Source organism: Vicia villosa, linkage group LG3, assembly GCF_029867415.1.
Source record: "Vicia villosa cultivar HV-30 ecotype Madison, WI linkage group LG3, Vvil1.0, whole genome shotgun sequence".
In the NCBI taxonomy this organism is placed as follows: Eukaryota; Viridiplantae; Streptophyta; class Magnoliopsida; order Fabales; family Fabaceae; genus Vicia; species Vicia villosa.
Window position 1 is genome coordinate 195,471,657 of NC_081182.1, and position 24,839 is coordinate 195,496,495.

Sequence of the window (24,839 nt, forward strand, 5' to 3'; positions counted from 1 at the left end):
TGAAAGAAGTATGCTCTAACAATAAGGTCGAATATGAAGCCTTGATAACTGGTTTGAAGGCCCTAATAGATTTAGGGGTAACACGAGTTGAGATTCGAGGTGATTCTGAGCTAATAATTCGACAAATCAAAAAAGAGTATAAATGCATCAAAGAAAATTTAATAATGTATTATGCAATTGTGATACGCTTATTAGAAAAATTCGAACATGTTGAGATCTTGCATGTACCAAGATCTAACAATTACATTGCCAATGAATTGGCACAAATTGCTTCTGGGTATAGAGTTTCTAAAGACAAGTTAGAAGATATGGTCGAGATCAAGAATAAAGAAACCCATGAAGTATTCGACAAGTTAGGTCAATTGTCGACGTCAAAATTCGAGGGGGTAGGTGATAATGTTGAAAGTAAAGTTGAAAGTAAAGATTTGTATGCCTTGGAAATTTTTGCCATCGACAATATGACTGATGCTGATTGGAGAAATCCATTGGTCCCATACCTAAATAATCCAGTCGGAGGAACTGATCGAAAGATTAAATATAGAGCTCTAAACTATGTGATATTAGGAAATGATTTATACAAGAAAACAGCTGAGGGTGTATTGTTGAAATGCTTAAGTGAAGCTGAAGCATATTTGGCTGTGTCAGAGGTTCATAGTGGTATTTGTGGAGCTCATCAGTCAGGCCATAAGATGAAATGGCTGTTGTTTAGACAGGGTTTATATTGGCCGACAATGCTAAAAGACTGTATTGAATATGCAAGAGGATGCCAAGAGTGCCAGAAATTTTCAGGCATTCAACATGTTCCAGCCAGTGAATTGCATGCCATTGTCAAACCTTGGCCTTTTAGAGGATGGGCTTTGGATTTAATAGGAGAAATCAAACCTGCATCTTCTAAGCAACAAAGATTCATTTTAGTAGGAATAGATTATTTTACTAAATGGGTAGAGGCAATCCCACTAGTTAATGATGATCAAGAAGCAGTGATTAGGTTCATACAAAAACACATTATCTACAGATATGGGATTCCAGAAACTATTACTACTGATCAAGGATCAGTTTTTGTTGGTCGAAAGATGCAAGCTTTTGCAGCAGAGACAGGATTTAAATTGCTAACATCCACTCCATATTACGCTCAGGCCAATGGTCAGGTCGAAGCTGCTAATAAAGTTATTATAAATTTGATAAAGAAGCGTGTGGGGAAAAAGCCAAGAAATTGGAATCAAACACTCGACCAAATCCTTTGGGCTTGTCGGACGTCACCAAAGGAAGCAATAAAGACTACCCCATTTCGTTTGACATTTGGGCATGATGCCGTATTGCCTACAGAAATTCATCTACAATCGACAAGAATTCAACGAAAAAACAGTCTCTCGTCTGACGAATACTGGAATATGATGTTAGATGAATTAGTAGAATTAGACGAAGAAAGGCTAATAGCGTTGGATAGGTTAATAAGACAAATGGAAAAAGTAGCGAAGGCTTACAACAAGAAAGTTAAAGAGAAGATATTCATGGTAGGTAACTATGTATGGAAAGTTATTCTGCCCATGGATCAAAGAAATAAGTTATTGGGTAAATGGTCCCCAAGTTGGGAAGGACCGTTTAAAATTTTGCAAGTGTTTTCAAACAACGCATATGAAATTGAAGAATTAAATTCAGATGGTCGAATTTTGAGGGTGAATGGTAAATATTTGAAAAATATAAACCTACACTTTAAGAAATACGCATAATAGAGTGAAGCTGAAATATTAGATTAAAGATGGCTATAAAAATAGCCAACTATTACAAAAATAATCATAAAGAAGTGGAGGGATCGAAGAATACAAAAGAAAAAAAAACCAAAGCCACTAAAATATCCAATATTAGTTAACTCTTCGGTCGATGTCTTCCAAGGATAATAGAGGCAGACTTTCGGCTTCGAACATATCCATACGTCCAGTCTTGCGCATTTTCCTCACCACACCTTGCCTGAGGAATAGGTAAGATAAGAATCTTCCATAAGGAAGACAAGTCACCATTCCTTGACGTGAGGCAGTCAAAGAGACAGCTTCCACAAGTTGCTTAAAAATCAATAGAGGAAAGTTGATTTTCTTCCCCTGAAGGGCACAGGAAATGAATTCCAAGTCTTCCACCATGATGCTATTTTCATCATGGTTGCGTGGACGAAAGTTGCCCACCAAAAGTTGGTGCCAAATCTTGATTACTTTGGCACAAAAGGGGTCATTGTCCATGAGATCCCTTAACATATTGGAAGTGTTCATGTTGAAAATATTGTCACCAAAAGTTTCACCGGTATTACCGCATTTCAACAAATCAGAGATTGTTGAGGGAGTGATGATGACATGAGCCCCTCGAATGTTGGAGGTTATAGTAGTCCTTCCTTCTGGATCTATGCGCAAAGATGCAAACCTCCAAGATTCAATCAGCATGCAGGGATAGATGTTACCATCTAAAATTTCAGGATAAAATTCAAGTCCCTGATTAGCATAAAGAGCACGAACATTGATGTGGTTCGCATCAAACTCTTCTTCAGAAAGTTTAAATTCTTTCTTAATGCAGGATCTTATGTGGGCATTTGTTAAAGGTTGTGCCATGGTTTGAAGACAAAGATTGAAGGATGAAAATGTTTGAGATGTTGTGCGTAGGGAAATGTAAAAAGGAAATGGAAGGAATGAGGCTATATATATAGAGAATATGTAGTCGCTTCAACAAGACAAACGTGGGAAAGGAAGTTAGAAAATCAAAGGTCGTATTAAATATCTTGGAAACTGACACAAGCAAGTTGGGAGCAGGTGAACAGCCCACTACCTAGTGTTTAGGTAATAATTAGTGCCTGGGAAAATGAAATGTAATCATGGCGTAATGGGAATTAACAAAAGTCGAAACCCAAGAAAGAACTGAAATGCCATCTTTTCTCTTTCCTAAAGTCAGTAGAAAGAAGTCGCTTGGGGGGCAATTTGTTACCCTAGGATTTCGACTTACCAATAAATGGGCAACTGGGGCTCAAATTTGGTAATTGGGCCTCAATTTGGTAGAAAGGCCCTAAATTGGTAATTGGGCCTCAATTAAATAACTACATTGCCATTTGGGTCAAAGCGGTTCGACTAAGTAATGCTTAGTAGTCGAAGTTGTTCGACTAGAAAGATTATCAGAGGCTTCAGCGTTCGACCAAAAGTATGCGAAGACTTAAGAATTTTGCTGCAGAAACTGAAGTGGAAGTCGAGAGGTATTAGAAGTTAAAAGGAGACGGTTTTCAGCAGTTACAAGAGACGCGTGGAGGCCTTATACATCGAAGATGCTGCATGTCGAAGACACGTGTCGGCTGATGACAGTCAACCGTTAGTAGTAGTTATCTTATTTTTACTATTTAAGCAAGTTCAATAGGAACAGTTTAGGGGTCCGCATTTTCTACATAAACACAAGTAAACTCAAATCTCTGTGCAAAAATGAGTAAAGAGGGCAACTTTGGAATGTACGTATGCGTACCAGTTTAATTAATGCAATCATTTTACGTTATATTTCATCTTTCAGTGCACATTTACTGCCCTTTCATTGCTTTTATTTACTTTAAAGCCTTTAATTTCAGCGTTTACTTTTACTTTAAAGTCACTATTGCATTTAATACAAACAAGATACACATAATATAACAAAATAAAGCAATTAGTCCTGGAGTATTCTAGTTGATTCCGCAAAAGTAACCTTTAAAAAGGAAACTAGCGCTTGTTTACCATTTTTCTGGGTAAACAGTGTGGCAATCAACCCCTTGATCCTACCGATTGCTTGAGCGGTGAATTGTCTGAAGATGTAAAAAAAACTCCGCCTTATCCATAGTCTTCCACACAGTCATTATTAGGTCTTTTCTAGAGAGAAGACCTTCTTCTTTTCACTGGAATTTGTCAACAACAGTGACAACAACCCCAATCTTACGAGAACCTGAAAATATTTGAACAAATATCCTAAAACAATCAGTTTTAAGATAACATCTCCTCCACTCATGATTAAGATGTGTGTTGAATGCAGTATAGGGCAAGCAACAAACAAGATTTTGAAATATTGATCCAGGATCTATCGTCCTCAGAGATGGAGAGATGCCATTCAACAGTTTCTACGGTTTCGAGCTTGGGTTTGAATGAGAAAAAAAGTAAACAAAGATATAGACAGGAAAAGAATAAACATATTCTTAGAGGAGAAATAACTTATCAGGAATGTAAATATATTCACTCTTCACAAACATACACTTACCAACCCGTTATACTCAACTTACGGTACTCATCTATGTTATCACATATCTCTCACATAAGCGTCCATCTCTGGAGCACAAACCGATCATCTCAAAACTAAGGTTATCTCTAACGCGAAGTCACGAGAACATCCGTTTTCTTGCGTCGACAATCTCTCGCGCGCCACTCAAACACAAAAGCATTAAGTACAGATATCCACAGTGAATGCTAGCTCTAAATCTATCTCTAGAGTTCAGAAACTAACAGATAATCATCCTAGATAAGGATTCAAGAAGTTTATCTCTAAAGCACCCGAAATCCCCGGCATAGAGCAAAAATCCAGGATAACATCAACACAGATTTGTAAAGCAAGTTAAACATAACATTATAATCGGTAAATATACATAAGATTCAAGTAAATATACAAACAAAACCCAACCAAAGAGAAATACACAAAGAAAAAGAGAAATGAACCGAAAATCTCCCGGTTTGTCAAGTCCGTTCGACGCTCAATCCACCCCCAATCATCCAAATACAACCTCCGAAGTTGTCTTCTAAGCTAATTTTTATCTAAGAATGAAAATGATGGAGTTGGGACTAAACCTTTCCCAAAACCATAACCCTAAAATGTCTCAATTGAAGAAATATAAAGAAAATTCTGCGCAGGTCCGCTCAGCGGACCCCCTCCACTCAGCGGACTCAAAATTGCATCCAGCCTCTGATTTGCTTCGCTGGAGCTCCGCTCAACGGACCCCTGTCGCTACCGCGAAAATTAACAGAGTCGCCACTAACATATTTATCCTGAAAAGGAAGGGAATGCCAGCAAACCACAAAACAAAACAACGGTCACACGACCAGAGAAAAAGGGTAAGGGAGTCGGTTATGCGAGGGGAAGGTATGAGCACCCCTCACGCCCATCGTACTCGATGGTATCCACGCCTGTGTCTAAATATATGGGTGTGTAACAAATCTATGCTAATCTGGACTAAAATGAATGCAGAATATAGGGAAAATAAAGGATTGTGCTCGCACGGGCCCTACCCCGCTGCCTACGTATCTGTTTTGCAGAATCAGAGCTACCGTAGCTCGGCTAACTAATTTCTGTTTGTTTTGTGTTTTTTAGGTGAACAAGTTACATTCACACTCCGCTGCTCGACCTTTGGAGACTTATGCTGGGAATGGAGCGGAAATAACAAGCTCTTAAGAAAAGAAAATCAAAGAGTGTGGTTTGTGTTTTAAAGAATGCATGAGGAAAACCTAAGCTAAGGGGTAAAGTTTGTTACCTAATGTTAGCATACAAAGGGTACCAGTCTAAACTAAACTAATCAAACTACGGGGGGAAAGGCAAAAGCACACAAACAAGCATCCGCTTGTAAAGCAAACAAAACCAACGGTACTGACCGAATGGTAGAAAAGCGGTCCCGCCATAGCCAAGGGGAGCAGCTCAACCCAAGTCAACCAAGCATTAGACCTCGTGAAAATGATCGGGCCATAAACAAGAGGGCGGACCCCTCTCAGCAACCAAGCCGTCACGGATCGTAAAGGAAAACGGTGCGTGCGTACACCGAGCATCAACGTCGAGCAACGCGAGTTATAGGAAAGGCGGGGGGGTCCGGCTGCATGAACCCTTTTCCTGACATACTCGATAAGATCTTGTGCAGGTTCAGAAGCAAGCACCGCGTAGCGTGCGCATACTGAACAGACTCGATGAGACTAGGCGGGGGTTGATTGCTAACCCTTTCCGCATGCCTTCCATGAGGACTTAACGGAGTGCCATATATGACTTATTGCACCGTGACTCCCTGCCGCAAAGCACAAATGTAAACACACCAACAAAAACAGAGCCTCTTTCGAGGGCTTGGCCAGATGCATGTCTAGGTCCTACTTCTCATGTTATAGGATGATGCGGAAAGCGGTAAAAGGGACCAGGAGACAATACCGAACGGATAGCAAATCCGCAATGCGCTAGCAACACAAGCAGAACTAAGAAACTTCACGTAATCTAACATCCAGCAAAGCCAGGAGTCCAGCACAAGTGTCAAAGCAATACAGTGTGAAAATAAATCACAACCGCTATACGGTGCGTATCAAACACAACCATACAAGCAACCTGCAAGGGAAACACAATCCAGACAATACAGAGATATACATCTCAATGAATGAGAGATTGGGTGAATCGCATCGGGAATAAGTTCGTGTCCCACAAATAAAGTGGAACACGACGCAAATCAATCGCACCGGAAGCGAATTTGTGTCCCACAAATAAAGTGGAACACGAAGCAAGTCGAATCGCAATCGAACCCTCTCAAAGTACCTCGTACATCTCAGCAAACAAATCAGTAATAACAAGGAGACACGCACCCTCCACAGAAAACAATAGAAATTAAATTCTAAGTAAATTCTAAAACAAAATCTAACAAGATTAAATTGTTTTTTATGGCATTTTTATCAAAGAATTAAAACTAAACAATATAACAAGACATCTAATTCTAACTAGAAAAGATTACATGTTTTTATTATCTTTTTTATCAAGCAAAAACTAACAAAACTCAATGATTTTATATTCCATTATCATGTCACAATATAGCAAAAATATCAATGGTTTATCATACTAAAAGAGATAGAAAATAAACTAGTAAAAAAAACTAATCTAAAATAGAAAATTTATGTGCACAGGGGGTTTCAAGTTGAAAATAGGGTGCATCAGGCAATACAAGTCGCAGGGCTCATGAGTTAGGCCCAAGGAGATGTTTTATGGTCACAATTTTCTTCAGCAAAACACAAATGGCGTGATTGGGCTATTGGGGAGGTGGAAACAGCAATTTCGTATGGGTCCAAAGTTGATTTATTCACATCAGATTTTGTTTGATCCAAATCATGTTTTTGATTCAATTAACAATTCATATTTCCAACAAAACACTCAGATTATCCAAGATTAGCATCATTTAATTAAGCTAATAACCACATTTACCACAAAATTGGATCAAAAGAGGGATTAGGGTTAATGTGACCATTCACCTTGTTTCAAAACTCAGACCTCTCTTTCCTTCAAACACGACGGCGCCGATTCTCCTCTCCGGCGAAACCTCTCAGATCCTCTAATGGCACCAACAACGAACACGATCCAGACCAAGCTCTCATCTTCGTTCGAATCTACAATCTCTATCGCATTGATTTCTTCTTCAATTCATTCCTTCTGATTCCGTCTCGAATCTTTCGCGTCTCCGATCCTCCATCCTCACGTTCCTCCGATTTCAAACCTCCATCGGAGACAAGTCCGATGCTCTCCTCTCTCTCACGAAGCGCCGACGGCGGCGATGTGACCTCAACCTCCTTCTCCGGCTAGATTCTCGCTTCGTCTCATCTCTCATTTCTCTCGGACTCACTCTCTCCATTCTCGATTTCTTTTCTTCCAATTGTCATTGTTGATGTGTTTATGGCGAACATGTTATTGTTGCTGTAGTGACGGAAGACTCTTGGCGAAGAGATGTTGATGAATTTTGTTACAGGTGAGTTCGAATTCCGCTACGATTGAAAAGAAAAAGTGTCGAAGTCGTTGCGCCGTTGATGACGAAGATGCATCATTGTTGACGACGAGGGTGCATTGCGAGAGGTGTTACGAAGATAACGATTGTGCGTTGACGATGATGAGATCGATGAAGATTATCACAGGTTCGTTATATACTCAATTCTCCCTCTTTGCCAATTCTGTTACAATCTTTTTGTTCTGATATTTTTCTCTCAATTCTTCTGTTCAATTTCTGGTGGATGATTGTCGATTGAAGAAGGTTGAAGCCGAATTGAAGATTTTCTGGAATCTCTTTTGTAGGGAGTGAATTCGAGAGATATTGAAGATGAAGATGATGAATTGAATTCTGCAGAATTGGTTCTGGTGATTGACGAAAGAGAGGATTGAAGAGTTTGCAGATTCGAGAGTTTCAAGGTTGGAGAAGATTATGAGATTGAAGAAGATTGTTGAAGATGAACGAAGCGTACATGGGAAAGGCGATGAATCTGAAGTTTGTTACGTTTCTGTCCAAGTTTTGTTACCGATTTCCCCTGAGTTTCCTTCTGTTATTAATTTGCTTTTTTTTGCAATTCTGTTATGTGATTCTTGGTTTTTTCCTCTCATCAATTTCTCTGATCCCTTTTCGGTCCTCTTGCAAAACCGGTTTTCTGAATGGCCCTCTTTTGGTTTAATTTTTCCCATGATATGCTGCAGGTTCGGTTTGAATTTAGATGTAGGTAGAGTTTGCGATATGGAATCGGTTTTGACGCCAGAGTTTGGTTTATTTCCGATGCAGAGTTATGCAGGGTCTGATTTGTATTTGCAACAAGTTGATAGCGTGAGGTGTTATGCAGAAGTTTGTTGATGAGGCATGAAAGCCTATCCCTTTTTTTTGTAATTTTTGTAATGGATTTGTAATATGGATTTGTAATATGGATCTCCCTTTGGTAATGAATGGGCCTTGGTGTATATTTTTTTAATGAATGATACAAACCTTCATGAATTTGTAATGAACCTTAAAAGAAACTTGTAATGAATCAAGATAGCAATTTGAATGAAACTTGTAATGAATCAAGATAGAAATTTGAATGAACTTTGCAAATGGAGATTCATCTTGAATAATGGACATAATTGAAACTCGATTTTTACATGGATTCTCAATTCGAATTTCAATCTCCTTCGTAAACCAATGACACATGGAATGAATGAAAATTGAATGAATCTAACATTGCTCCTCAACTCAAATCCAAATCTACTTGCAAAACCAACAACCAATAATAGAGATCAATAGAGATCACAATATGAGTCTATCATCATCATTCCTCGCATCATGACTTAATCTTTGTAACTCGGAGCATAAACCTTTTGACTTAACAATTTCAAAACAATAGAAACTCTTTATTATTATTTTTATTTTCGAACAACGAAATAAACGTCATCCACAACTTATAGCACAGAGAAAGAGGGAAAATTTTGGGGTGCAACAACCCCCTCCGCTTAGCGGATGATAGCAAAAGTGAAATCTTGTTTTCGCCATAAGTTGAGAACCGTAACTCCGAATTGCGCCCGGTTCGAAGCATCGGAAAGCTTATTCAATGCTCTATCCAATAATGAATGAATGGAAACCAAAATGATAATTTTTATCACCCTTATTTTGAGCCTTATTCTTTGATGAATTGGTAGAATTTGTATTCTTGAAGCTTAGCCTTTGATCTTTATTACTCAATGCTCCAAAGATGCATGAATACCTATAAAATGAATGGAAAACTATTAATTGGTATAAAAATGAATCAAAAACACAAGTATGCACATATTTACACAAAAGTTAGGATTTTATTATGTTGTGAATTCAATGCCAAGAACAAAGTATAAACCAAGGGAAGAATAAAGGACAAGGAAGAAGAGGAACACAATAATTGGTTATAACCGTTATTCTTTCACTTTCTCTTAAAACAAGATTACAAGTTTACAAGAATAACAAATAACCTCTCTCACCCTAAATTAGGATTTGCATCTTAGCAATGATGAGAGACTAGTATGCTATTTATAATAAAACCTAACATACTAACTAATGGGCTTTTTCCACAAGGCCCATTACACAAGTCAACTTAATAAACAAGCTAACTTAACAAATTAGGGTTTAAACACTAAAACCTAATTTAACATGCTAACAACCCTAGCATCTTCGACACAAGCATGTGAACAACCTCCGACTTCATGCTTAACCCTGTCGAACCAAGAAGCTACCCTTCGGCCATACTAGAGTTCGATCCAATATCTCACAAATCTCCACCTTGGATCTAACTCTACAACATCAAGGGAACAAACTAGCTTTCTTCATGCAGCTTTAGCAACTGCATACAGTGGAAAAACTTGCAACTTGGTAATGTCTTGGTGATCATATCAGCAGCATTGTCTTCAGTCGAAACCTTCAGCACTTGGACTTCTCCACGCTCGATTACTCTTTTGACGAAATGCAGCCTCACATCAATGTGCTTAGTTCGCTCATGATAGGTTGAATTCTTCGACAGGTGTATTGCACTTTGACTATCACATTTAACAGTGATACCTCAACCTTGAAGTTTCAGCTCCTTCGCAAAACCTTCAAGCCACAATGCTTCTTTCACAGCTTCAGTTAATGCAATATACTCCGCTTCAGTGGTTGATAGAGCAACAACCTTCTGAAGTGTTGCTTTTCAACTAATTGTTGTGCCAAACATAGTGAAAACATATCCAGAAATAGATTTCCTGGAATCCATACAACCTGCATAATCAGAGTCGACATATCCTTCGATTACTGTTTTACCATCTTCACCAAAGGCTCCACCATAAATTAGGACTCTATTCAGAGACTCGTTTATGTACCTTAAAATCCACTTCAATGCTTGCCAGTGAGCCTTTCCAGGATTCGCCATGTACCTGCTTACAAGACTTACTGCGTATGCTATGTCGGGTCTAGTACAAACCATAGCATACATCAAAGAACCGACTATATTAGCATATGGGATACTATTCATATAGGCTCTTTCGACACCAGTATTGGGACACTGATCAATACTCAGCTTGAATTGAGGGTTTGCTGGAGTCACAACTGGCTTCGAGACATACCAAACTTTTCAAGAATCTTTCGTAGATATGCCTATTGAGATAGGCATAACTTCGACTTCTTTCTATCTCTTCGAATGTCAATTCCAAGAATCCTGGAAGCAGCTCCCAGATCCTTCATATCGAACTCCTTATTGAGTTCAGCCTTCACCCTCATCACATCTTCGACACTATTGCTTGCTATGAGAATATCATCAACATAAAGCAACAAAATAACAAATGAATTACCAGGTCGAAATCTGAAGTAAACACAGTGGTCGAACTGACTTCTAATGAAACTTATGTGTGCCATGAACTTGTCAAATCTCCTATTCCACTGTCGAGGAGATTGTTTCAGCCCATATAAAGATTTTTTTAGCTTGCACACATAATCTTCCTTTCCCTTTTCGACATACCCTTCAGGTTGCCTCATCAGGATCGTTTCATCTAAATCACCATACAAGAATGCAGTCTTCACATCCATTTGTTCCAGTTCAAGGTCGAACTGTGCCACCATGGCAAGCAACATTCGAATGGACCTATGCTTCACAACAGGAGAGAACACATCATTGAAGTCGACTCCTTCAATTCCTTCCTTAAATTTGAAAATCCATTTACAGCTGACTAACCTTGATCCAACAGGTTTCTTGATCAGTTCCCAAGTGTGATTATCGTGAAGAGATTTCATCTCATCATCATGGCCTTCAGCCATTCAGTCTTATTTTGACTCCTCATAACTTCCTTATAATCTCTAGGTTCATCATCAAGAACCTCACTGGCAGAGATTAATGCATAAGCTATAAGATCTGCATACCCAAGTCTCTGAGGTGGTTTGATGACTCTTCTCGACCTATCTCTCGACAATAGGTAGTCATCGTCAGTTTCCTCAACTTCCTCAGCATCTTCTGCTTCTTCTTCGACTTCATCAGGGATATGCAATTCAGCATCAACATGCTCCACCTCAACAGGAATCTCTACCTGTTCCAGCTCTTCTGTTCTTCGACCATCATCAGTTTTCTTGAAAGCCATTTCAGCTTAACTGAAAACTACATCTCGACTGGTGATACACCTCCTGTGATCTGGCTCTAGGCACCATAGCTTATAAGCTTTGACTCCTTCAGGGTATCCCATGAACTTGCATTTCAGAGCTCTAGGTTCGACCTTGTCTTGCCTAATGTGAGCATAGGCTATGCATCCAAATACTCTCAGTTTGTCGAGATTTGGTGGATGTCCCGACCAAACTTCTTCAGGTGTCTTCATATCTAACACTGTCGAAGGACATCTGTTTATCAGATATGTTGCTGTCGAAACAACCTCAGCCCAGAATACCTTCTTTAAACTGACACTAGTCAACATGCATCTGACTCTCTCCAAAATAGTTCGATTAACCCTTTCAGCCAAACCATTTTGCTGTGGAGTACCTGCAGTAGTTCTATGCCTTGCAATACCAAAGGCAGCACAAAAACTGTCGAATGCCTCATTGCAAAATTCAAGGCCATTGTCGGTTCTCAACCTCTTGACCTTTCTGTCAGTCTGATTTTCAACCAGAGTCTTCCAACTTTTGAAATTCTCAAAAGTTTCATCCTTAGTCTTCTGGATGAATACCCATAATTTTCTGGAATAATCATCTACTATGGATAGGAAATACCTTGCCCCAGAATGTGATGCACATCTAGCAGGCCCCCAAAGATCAGCATGGATGTAGTCAAGGGATCCATGTGTTCTTTGTTTGCCTTTGTTGAACTTCACTCTACAAGATTTTCCAAATACATAGGGTTCACAAAACTTCAGCTTTTCGACTTTGTCTCCACCAAGCAGATTTTGTTTCCCTAATTCGACCAGACCCCTTTCACTGACATGGCCCAATCTCATGTGCCAGATTTCTGTCTTCGACAACGGTTTCGTGGATGCAACATTTGTCGAACCACTTACAACTTCAGCCTCAAGGGTATACAAGCCTTGTTTCTTCACGCCTCTCAAGACTTCCTTCGAACCCTTCATGACTCTTAGGATACTTTTCTCTCCTTGGAAAACATACCTGACTTTAGTCAACAACCTTATTGACTCATCATGGAGTTTGAATCTAACAGATCCAATACCTGCAATCTTGCAAGCCTTGTTGTTTCCCAGCAATACTGATCCACCATCTTGATCACATAATTCCTCGAACAAGTCTTTGTTTGGAGTCATGTGCCAAGTGCACCCTGAATCCATAATCCACTCTTTTCTCGAGTCACTGCTTGAAACCACAAGAACATCAGATGATTCAAAATCATCTTGAACAATGGCTGCATTGCCATTATCCTTACCTCCATGATCTTTCAGGCGTTCAGGGCACACCTTTCTTGTGTGACCCTCCTTCTTACAATGATAGCATCGAATGCCAGATGCTTTGCCATTGTAAGACTTCGACTGGCTTTTGCCCTTCTTGTCGAACTTACCATTCTTTCGCAAGAATTTTCCTTTAACAGCCAAACCTTCACCAACAGTCGAAGGTTTATGCTCCTTTCGTTCATTCAAATCCTTAGAATATAAGGCTAATTGAACTTCTTCAAACGTCAGGGACTTCCATACAAGAGAGTTTCTTTGAAGTGAGCATGTGATCGAGGCAAAGCGCACAATAGTAAAAGCGCTTGATCTTCATCATCGATCTTCACATCAATATTTTCAAGATCAAGAATCAGCTTGTTGAACATATCCAACTGCTCAGCCAACACTTTGTCTTCAACCATCTTGAATGAATACAAAGCTTGCTTCAGGTAGAGTCGATTTACCAGCGATTTGGTCATATACAAACTTTCAAGTTTCACCCATAACCCTGATGTCGTCGTCTCCTTTGAAACCTGTCTGAGAACCTTATCACCAAGGCTCAACAAAATTGCGTTGTGTGCTTTCTCGATCATATTTGTCTTCTCCGCTGCCGTCAATTCTGCATTCATGGCTGCCTCTCCCTTCAACGCTTCCAAACAACCCTGTTGAACCAGTAGGGCTTTCATCTTCAAGCGCCACAGACCGAAATCATTCACTCCGGTGAACTTTTCAATCTCATACTTTGTTGACGGCATCTTCTCCACGCTCACCGCACCAATTTGTTGTGAATTCAATGCCAAGAACAAAGTATAAACCAAGGGAAGAATAAAGGACAAGGAAGAAGAGGAACACAATAATTGGTTATAACCGTTATTCTTTCACTTTCTCTTAAAACAAGATTACAAGTTTACAAGAATAACAAATAACCTCTCTCACCCTAAATTAGGATTTGCAGCTTAGCAATGATGAGAGACTAGTATGCTATTTATAATAAAACCTAACATACTAACTAATGGGCTTTTTCCACAAGGCCCATTACATAAGCCAACTTAATAAACAAGCTAACTTAACAAATTAGGGTTTAAACACTAAAACCTAATTTAACATGCTAACAACCCTAGCATCTTCGACACAAGCATATGAACAACCTTCGACTTCATGCTTAACCCTGTCGAACCAAGAAGCTACCCTTCGGCCATACTAGAGTTCGATCCAATATCTCACATATTACAAAAATCAAAAGAATAGAATCGATAAGTGCCACAAATATATACTCAAAATATCGACATTTTGACACTTATCAAACTCTCCCCAACTTGAAACTTCGTTTGTCCTCAAACAATGTCAAATAAATCAAAGAACAAAAGCAATAAACCAAAGAATTGTGAATCAACAAGTTTTGAAAACCAAAAACAAATGTATGGCTTAATACAAAAACGTATAAACAAAGTAAATACTTACCACTATCCTACAACGACAACATATGAACGAAACGAATCCTAAGCACAAAAAGCATACAAAACATTCTAACACATTACATGCTCACATCATGAATCACACCTAGCGAAAATTCATCAATGGATGAAGAACACACAAAGGTGAAGGACTTTTAACACTCATCCAACAATCTTGCAAACAAAAGATTAAATTATGCATTCATCCAAAAATCAAATTGAAGATACAAAAGCAAGAATCACAAGGACTTTTCAAGGTTGTAATGTGGCTTGGTTAACAAAGAAGGGATATGTCCTAAGGCTAATCGAAACAAAGACTTGCCTAAACCTAAGGGAGTGATCAATCCATAAAGTTCTAAGCAACAAAATCTCGATTAAACTTCTTCCATAACCACAAGTTTCTCAAACCAATCACAATAATTATTAGCACAATTATTCACTTCTCTTTTCTTTTTCTTTTTCAAAACTTTTTCTTTTTTTTTTCTTTTCTTTTTTTTTCACATATTTTTTCTTTTCTTTTCAACCTCATAGCAATAACCAAATAAGTGCACAATCATTTTTCTCCCCAACTTGAATTCAACCACATCATCATGTGAATACTCCCTACTTTCTAAGGCAAGGTAAGAATTCATACCAAAAATCATGGTTGAGGGTTCAAGAAAACAAAGAATCAATTATCCATGCAAAAATGAGAACTAAACACTCAAAGATAAGCATTTAGCAAAAACAACATGGAGATTGACAAAAAGCTCAAAAGGGTTAACAAATGATCACACACTCACAAGGTGAATTGACTATTTGGTTATGGTGGTTGTGTTCAAAATGAAACAAAATGCCTTGATCCTTTTCATGCTTTCATAAAATCAACATAAACAAAAGATTAAGCATAATAAAATCCAGTTAAAACATAGATTGTCGCGCTCCAGCATATGTAAACAATGGAAAGCTTCCTCACATTTATGGTTTGGGAAGTAAAGTGATTCAATCAACAAGCAAGTAATACAAAAGAATGAATGGTATGGTAATTGTACAAATGAAAAGTTTCCTAAACATGTTATGCTATAGAAAGTGATAAATGAGTACCTTGAATGATACGACTTCAAAAACAATATCCTACCATACATCCGCAACTTGAAACACTCAAGCTTTGGAAAATCACCTCAAAAATCTTTGAATTACCGGAAAAAAATTTGAATCCAAACGACCAACAAAAGAATTAGAAAAACAAAACTATTATATACTACTAATTAGCCTTGGTGAAAGTGGGAAAAATGAGTGAACCAAGTGGAATGGAAACCCCACTGGTACAAAGCAAGAAACCAAAATTCTGCTATGCTCGCTTAGCGAGCTCTGTTCCGCTTAGCGGACACAGCAAAAAACCAGGAAAAACCAGAACAGAATTAGATGTTCCAGCTCTCTCCACTTCACTTAAATACCTCAAATACTGAAATATAGACAAAATTTACAACCGTTGGGGTGCCTCCCAACAAGCGCTTGTTTTACGTCGTTAGCTCGACGCCTTTATTGTTTTGGTGTTTGGAAAGTAGCTTCCTTCCGTCATGCCATGGTGACGTCTCACCGCACAAACCTAAAGAAAGTTTTCTAACCAACCACTCAACAAACATTACGGGTACAAATATATACAACGATTATACGAACATAAAGGAAAACACAAGTATACAAATATGTACATGAACAAACACAATAGATTGCAGTGTCGGAGAAGAGGACAGACAATAACTTTCTTGAGCAATCAAATGTTGTTCTTCTATTCAGTCTTCTAGCAATCTATGTCAGCCACCCAATTGAGTTACTTGGACTCTGGAAATGGCAGAAAAATCTAATCAAGGATCTATTTGATTAAAAATCATTGCATGAAGAATTAAAAATCTCATTTGATTACTGTGGAACTTGACAATATTAATGAACACAAGTATATATACCTTATAAAACAAATAAAGTAAAAAGTAATATTCATACCTGAAACAGGAATGGAATTCTTCATTCTCTTAGCTTCTCAATGGCCATGACTCATATTGTGACTTGCTCATTTATTCTTATGACTGGGATGTGAGCAATTTTGGACCAATGTTCCTTCCTTTTATACCTTTCTTCTAACAATGGGCAATTAGAAATGCACAGTACCTCAAGAGAGGTAGGAAGACTGTTTTCTGGGAATGACTTTAGTCTTGTACACTCATAAAAATCAAGTGATTTCAGCGAGGAGGGGAAGGTTTTTTCTGGCAATGATACAAGCCCTGGACAATCAGCAAAGAAAAGGAATTCTAGAGAGGAGAGGTGTCGAAGTCTATTTCCTTCTAAGCATTTCATTTCAGAGAGACCAACGATATATAGAGACACAAGGGAAATGGGCAATAACGGCTCTTTGAGCAATATGTTCACAATATCATCACCCATAATTTGCAATGATGAAAGAGCAGTGAGACATTGGAAACCCCACTCTGTTACCGGCTTTGTTATCCTCACAGAATCTACCACAATTGATTGTAAATTGGGAGGTAGGAAAACTCCTTCACATAATGATAAATTCAATTTTGGAAGATTGCGTAGAAATATCTTTTCAAGAGCGGTGAGGGTGCCCATCCGTTGAGGTAGTGATCTAAGTTCCTCGCAATCACGGACATGAAAAGATTGGAGGGTTGAAGAGCTACAGGAAGAAGTTTCTGAAATAAAAATAGATTCCAAACTGTTACAATCATAGATGGAAAAATTTTGGAGCATAGGAAAACAATTCAATGGGACGGAGGTAAGTGCATTGCAGTCTTCTAATGTAAGAGTCACAAGGGATGTGTAATTGCTCCACATTTCAGGAGGAAAGAATGCTAAGTTCTCACAATTTGTAATAGAAAGTGATTGCAAAGAAGTGGGTAAGCCATTCGTTGGAATCGTAGTGAGAGAACTAATACCATTGAGATCCAATTCTCGAAGAGAGGTGCTGTTTATAATCATTTTAGGTACAGATTTTAGCATATGACGGCTCCATATGTCTATTGTTTGCAGCAGACATGGAGAATCACTCTCGAGCAATGAGTATTGGTTCCTTTCAGTATTGCTTATTGAATCTGAATCTTCCACAATACGAATCTTTTTTATTGAGGAGAGCCAATGTGGAGTAGGTGGTGTTGCCAAGAGATGATCACAATCATATATTTCAATCTCTTCTAAGGAAGGAAGATGACTAGGTAAATGTCCTTTCAATTTGGGACACCTTACTAACCTCAGAGTCTTGAGACGAGGAAAAGGAAACATGTTGTCTGGAAAAGGACACCATTCTTTCCAATTTCCCATGTAATAAAATCCCAAATTCTCGAGGGATTGAAATGGTTGGAACGAAGAATTGGAACCTCCTGCTGCCATGCCATAGAACTCTTGCCCAATTGCCACAATAGATGTCATTCTAATAATCTGCAAGTCCTTGAGAGTGAAGGATAGAAAAACACTTAGAAAGGGGGGGTTTGAATAAGTGTGGCTTTAAAAACTTGACAGATAAAAATAAATTGCACAGTTATTTTTATCCTGGTTTGTTGTTAACTAAACTACTCCAGTCCACCCCCGCAGAGATGATTTACCTCAACTGAGGATTTAATCCACTAATCGCACGGATTACAATGGTTCTCCACTTAGTCAGCAACTAAGTCTTCCAGAGTCTTCTGATCACACACTGATCACTCCAGGAACAACTGCTTAGATACCCTCTAAGACTTTTCTAGAGTATTCTGATCCACACGATCACTCTAGTTACAACCTGCTTAGATAACCTCTAAGACTTCCTAGAGTATTCTGATCCACACGATCACTCTAGTTCCTTACAACTTAATGTAATCAATTCTAAGAGTATTACAAATGCTTCTTAAAAGCTATAATCACAAACTGTGATATTTCTCTTAACATTTAAGCTTAATCTCACTAATATATTACAACAGCAATGTAGTGAGCTTTGATGAAGATGAAGATTCTGAGCTTCGAATTGAACAGCGTTTCAGCAAGTTAATATGAGTTGTTTTGGTGCAGAAAAATGTTAACCTTGCTTCTCATCAGAACTTCATATTTATAGGCGTTGGAGAAGATGACCGTTGAGTGCATTTAATGCTTTGCGTGTTCCGTACAGCATCGCATTTAATGTTATACGCTTTTGTCAACTACCTCGAGCCTTGTTCACGCTGTGTCTACTGACGTAGCCTTTAGTAGCTTTTAACGTTCCTTTTGTCAGTCAGCGTAGCTTGCCACTTGTACTTCCTTCTGATCTGATGTTTGTGAATACAACGTTTGAATATCATCAGAGTCAAACAGCTTGGTGCAAAGCATCTTCTGATCTTCTGACCTTGAAGTGCTTCTGAGCGTGATACCATCAGAACTTCAGTGCTTCTGTTCTCTTGTTCTTCTGATGCTTCCATAGACCCATGTTCTGATTCTGCTTCGACCATCTTCTGATGTCTTGCCAGACCATGTTCTGATGTTGCATGCTGAACCCTTTGAGACAAAGCTTCTGAGCGCTGAATTATGCATACTCTTTATATATTTCCTGAAAAGGAAATTGCATTGGATTAGAGTACCATATTATCTTAAGCAAAATTCATATTATTGTTATCATCAAAACTAAGATAATTGATCAGAACAAATCTTGTTCTAACAATCTCCCCCTTTTTGATGATGACAAAAACATATATAAATGATATGAATTTGCGATCAGAAAGAACAGACGGCAAAAGACAAATTACACAGCTATAGCATAAGCATATGATTATGTCTCCCCCTGAGATTAACAATCTCCCCCTGAGATAAATAATCTCCCCCTGAAATAAATACTCGAAGAACTTTAATAAAAGACTTCCCTGATTATTTCGGTAGAGACGATCATATAAGCTTTTGTCTTCAGAGAATTCATAGCTTCTGACTTCTGCTTCCATTGGACAGCTTCAGAACTAGACCCTAAACCCTAAACCCTAAACCCTAAACCCTAAACCCTAAACACTCACAGCTTCTGATTCCTGCTTCCATCTAGGACAGCTTCAGAACTTGAATTTCTTTGATCTTCTGAACATTCACAGCTTCTGACTTCTGCTTCCATCTAGGACAGCTTCAGAACTTGAATTTCTTTGATCTTCTGAACATTCACAGCTTCTGATTTCTGCTTCCATTTAGGACAGCTTCAGAACTTGAGTTTTCTGGATCTTTGGAACATTCACAGCTTCTGATTTCTGCTTCCCTCGGATAGCTTCAGAGCTTTGAATTTCTACCAACATCACTTCATGCTAGATTTGTATCAGAACATTGTTGAATGTACCAGAGCATCATCAGAGCATCTCTACATCCTGAAATGTTACAGAACAAAAACTAAACGACAAAAGTCAGCATGAACGAGTCAGAACATAAAATGTATATTAGAACACATTATATGTATCAGAGCCATATAGGCTAAAATAATGTATCAGAGTAAATAGAATTTTGTCAGAACAGATAGACAAATAAGGATCAAATTCTATTATCAGTGCTTCTGATTCATTCTTCTTTCTTGCTTCTGATTTCTGAAGCTTGACAGCACTCAGCTTGCTTCAGTTTCCATGAGCTTATTCTTTTTTACAGAATAACACTTCTTATGGTTTTGCTTCTTGTGTTTGCTTTGAAGATTCTCTTCACTTCTTTATACCTGCAAAACACTTAAACCATATAGAACTTGCAGTTCTTGTTAGTAAATGTGTGGGAGCTTTACCCAGCAACTGATAGATATTAATCAAATCATTTATCATTTATCTTCTCCCCCTTTTTGTCATAACATCAAAAAGAATATTTCAAAAGATTCAGATGAATAAAACGACAAATAAAATCACTGGAATGTAAAACAAGGAAACTTTCCATTTATAATCAAAAAGGATTACAAGAGAGGAATGCAGGAAAACAGATGCAGCAAGGAAAGAAAACTACAAAGACCAAAGGACTAAGATCCTAGCCTACGCAAAATCCGCGCCAGAACATCATGAATCCCATCAGTGCTTGTAGCTTGCCTTGCCATGAAGGAGCGAAACTCAGCATTGGCTACTTCTTTCGCGTCCAAACGAGAAGCCAGCATAGCTTGATTCTGATGAAGAGCTTCCAAGGTCTCCATCAGAGCTGAGGTTTCACCAGAAGAAGAAGCACCTGAATTTCTGCCAAGAGGGACAGCAATCTCAGCAGGGTGATCTTCTGGGAGATCTTCAGCTTGTGCATCATCCATTTCCTCATCTGAGTCTGACTCAGAAATAGCCTTAGCATATTCTGGTTCAGGCAGCTCAGAAGTTCCATCTTCCAACGCTTGAAGAATAGCTGCTAGGTTTGTTGGAGGAGTCGGACCAGCAACTTCAGCATGATAAACCACTACTGGAAAGACCATGTGAGGTGCTTTTTCAGAAGGGTTCATTCTGAACCAGTTGAACAGCCACTGAAAGTCTCCAGTCAGCACAAGAAACCATGGTCTCCACACCACGATGTCTCTGCAGAGATTTTCTTCTTCCAACTCATCTGCTGGTATCTTCTTCTCAAGAGCACTTCTGTTCCTGATAAGATGGTGATTGCTGCTTTCACCGACTTCCAACCGAAGACCACGAACACCAGGAGCTTCAGACATAATCCTTCTCTGAGTGTCTGTAGCCTTAGCCAGAAAATCCTGACGAAAGGTATTCCAAAGGTTGCTAGTAGCATACTCATCCAGATGGTTAAGGTGAGCAGCACCCAGAATCTCCAACCAGCCATTTACATCAGAATGTAAAAGCTCCAGATATGATTGAGTGGTAGGGGTTGGAGGGTTGACAGTGAACCTGGAGTCGGGAAGAACAACACTATAGGGATTAGGTGTTCTGGTGGGAAAAGGGTGTGAGAGAGATGAAGAAATATCTAATGGATGGGTTGAAGGAGAGGAGATATCAGATGGTAAAGAAGGTGGTTCCGAGAGGATGAATGAAGAGGAGGAGGTGGTGAAGGTCTTTGAAGAGGGAGGTGATTGAGGGGTACCGTCAAGGGAGGTGATCCTTACTCTTTTTGGTTTGGTTTCTGGATCAGCAGTTGCCTTTCTCTTTTGGTTCCGATCATTATCTTGATTCCCAGAGCTTGACGATGGATTCATGATGAAGTTGCAGATATTGGAAACTACTAGGGTTTATGATATGAATGTAAAGAGAGAGAGAACGAAAAAGAAACTGAATGCAAAGTGAGAGAAATATAAGAGGGAAAAGAAACGTTTGAAGAATATAAAAAAGAAAACTGAAAGAGAGTAAATGATGAAAAGCATTTAATGTTACGTGACGTGAGGAGAGATAATAATGACAAAAGACGTGATTTGCACAGTTACCTAAGTAGACGTCCCCTCAACTGCTCGCACGCTTGTCCAGGAATAGTGAACACGTGTTTACCATCTGGATAGCCAGTTACAGCTGTTTTGCTTTTAAAGAGATTTTGAATCAACTTAGACAATGAAACGTTAGTAATAACTGAATCACAATTTTAATTGATTTCAATCAGAACTTCTTATAAAAGAAATTTCATTTCAGAAAATACTCATACATAAGAACTTCTCATCTTCTCATTCTGGGCTTGTTTCTGAAGATCCATTTTGTACCGATTATATTGAATCCATCTGGTCTAGGAACAAGATCCCAAACATCATTCCTTGTAAACTGATTCAGTTCTTCTTACATAGCAATTATCCAGTCTGGATCTTCTAGAGCATGATCAACAGAAGTTGGCTCGATCAAAGATACAAGACCTAATTGACAGTCTGCATTGTTCTTAAGGAATGCTCTTGTTCTGATTGGATCATCCTTCTTTCCAAGAATGACATCTTCTGAATGACCAGAGATGAGTCTGGATGATCTTCTGACAGATGGTTCTTCAGAAATGCTTAGATCCTCCAGAGAAGCTGATACTTGATCTTCAGATTCTTTGCTTCTGAGAAGCTCTGCTTCTGATGCGTTGCTTCTTGGCTCAACAACTTCTGATATATCAATATCCCAATCTGCAAAATTATCAAACTGCTTTGGTTTTTCAGAACCAAGCTTATCATCAAACCTGATATTGATTGATTCTTCTACAATCAATGTTTCAGTATTGTATACTCTGTAGCCTTTTGAGCGTTCAGAATATCCAAGAAGGAAACATTTTTGTGCTTTGGAATCAAACTTACCAAGATGATCTTTAGTGTTCAGAATAAAGCATACACATCCAAAAGGATGGAAATAAGAAATGTTGGGCTTTTTATTCTTCCACAATTCATAAGGAGTCTTATTTAGAATAGGTCTGATAGAGATTCTATTCTGAATATAGCATGCAGTGTTTATTGCTTCTGCCCAGAAATGCTTAGCCATATTGGTTTCATTGATCATGGTTCTGGCCATTTCTTGCAGAGTCCTATTCTTTCGTTCTACAACTCCATTTTGCTGTGGAGTTCTAGGACAAGAGAAATCATGGGCAATACCATTTTCTTTGAAGAATTCTTCAAAGAATCTGTTCTCAAATTCACCACCATGATCACTTCTGACCTTTATGATTTTACACTCTTTTTCAGATTGAATCTGAATGCAGAAATCAAAGAACACTGAATGAGACTCATCCTTGTGTTTCAAGAATTTTACCCACGTCCAGCGGCTATAATCATCTACGATGACTAATCCATATTTCTTCCCTCTGACAGATGCTGTTTTGACTGGGCCAAACAGATCAATGTGCAAGAGTTCTAATGGCCTTGAGGTAGAAACAACATTCTTGGACTTGAATGCAGGTTTGGAGAACTTGCCCTTCTGACATGCTTCACAAAGAGCATCTGATTTAAATTTCAGATTAGGGAGTCCTCTGACAAGATCCAGTTTGTTAATCTGAGAAATCTTTCTCAAACTAGCATGACCTAATCTTCTGTGCCAGACCCACTGCTCTTCAGAAACAGACATAAGACAAGTCACCTTCTGACTCATAAGATCTTGCAGATCTGTCTTATAAATGTTGTTCTTCCTCTTGCCTGTAAATAGGATTGAGCCATCCTTCTGATTTACAGCCTTGCAAGACTCTTGATTAAAGATTATATCATAACCATTGTCACTCAATTGACTGATAGATAAGAGGTTATGTGTTAATCCTTCTACAAGAAGTACATTAGAGATGGAAGGAGAGTTACCAGACTTTATAGTTCCAGAGCCAATTATCTTGCCCTTCTGATCTCCTCCAAACTTGACTTCTCCTCCAGACTTAAGCACCAGGTCTTGGAACATAGACCTTCTTCCTGTCATGTGTCGTGAGCATCCAGAGTCCAGGTACCATGACATGTTGTGCTTTGTCCTTTTTGCAGCCAAGGATATCTGCAATAGGAATAATCTTATCCTTAGGTACCCACATTTTCTTGGGTCCTTTCTTGTTAGATCTTCTCAAGTTCTGTTTGAACTTGGGTTTAACATTGTAAGCAATAGGAGGAACAGCATGATAATTTTTAATGCGAGTTTCATGATATTTCCTAGGTTGTGTCACATGCTTTTTGGTGTGTGTTATGTGAAAACTTTGAGCATGTGAAGTGTGCCTAATATCATGGGAGTGGCCATACTTGAACTGATCATACAATGGCTTGTATGTGAATTTCATTTCATCAACAGGTTCAAGTTTGTATGGGGTTTCACCCTCAAAACCAATGCCTACTCTTTTGTTTCCAGACACAGCATATATCATAGAAGCTAGCTGACTTCTGCCAATACTTCTAGATAAGAACTTCCTGAAACTTAAATCATATTCTTTCAGAATATGGTTTAGACTGGAAGTGGATTTTTCTGAATCAGAAGGAGATCCAACATTATTGGATAATTTTAAAAGTTTTTCTTTTAATTCAGAATTTTCCAACTCAAGCTTCTTTGTTTCAAATTCAAATAGCTTTTTCAGCTTTTTGTATTTGAGACTAATCTGAGACTTGAATTCCAGAAGTTCAGTTAGACCGGAAACTAACTCATCTCTAGTAAGTTCAGAAAATACCTCTTCAGAATCTGATTCTGATGTAGATTCTGATCCGTCATCTTCTGTCGCCATCAGCGCACAGTTAGCCTGCTCATCTTCAGAGTCTGAATCATCTTCTGACTCATCCCAGGTTGCCATAAGACCTTTCTTCTTATGAAACTTCTTCTTGGGATTTTCCTTCTGAAGTTTTGGACATTCATTCTTGAAGTGTCCAGGCTCATTGCATTCATAGCACATGACCTTCTTCTTGTCAAATCTTCTGTCATCAGAAGATTCTCCACGTTC

At 38.6% G+C, this 24,839-nt stretch overlaps 1 protein-coding gene and 1 long non-coding RNA gene across 2 annotated transcripts; one reads left to right on the top strand and one right to left on the bottom strand.

Moving 5' to 3' along the window:
- The first annotated feature begins 7,753 nt into the window (after positions 1 to 7,753).
- Positions 7,754 to 8,708, top strand: LOC131593204 (uncharacterized). Its single transcript, XR_009280779.1, has 2 exons — positions 7,754 to 7,892; positions 8,006 to 8,708. It is a non-coding gene; the product is annotated as an uncharacterized LOC131593204 (long non-coding RNA).
- Positions 8,709 to 16,571: 7,863 nt separating this feature from the next.
- Positions 16,572 to 17,939, bottom strand: LOC131593205 (putative disease resistance protein At3g14460). Its single transcript, XM_058865481.1, has one exon. The coding sequence runs from the start codon at positions 17,883 to 17,885 to the stop codon at positions 16,608 to 16,610; it is 1,278 nt and encodes a 425-aa protein (XP_058721464.1). The 5' UTR covers positions 17,886 to 17,939; the 3' UTR covers positions 16,572 to 16,607.
- Between the last annotated feature and the right edge of the window lie 6,900 nt (positions 17,940 to 24,839).

Coding starts and splice junctions, on each gene's coding strand:
- LOC131593205 (XM_058865481.1), bottom strand. CDS start 17,885: ATGGGAAATTGGAAAGAATGGTGTCCTTTTCCAGACAACATGTTTCCT.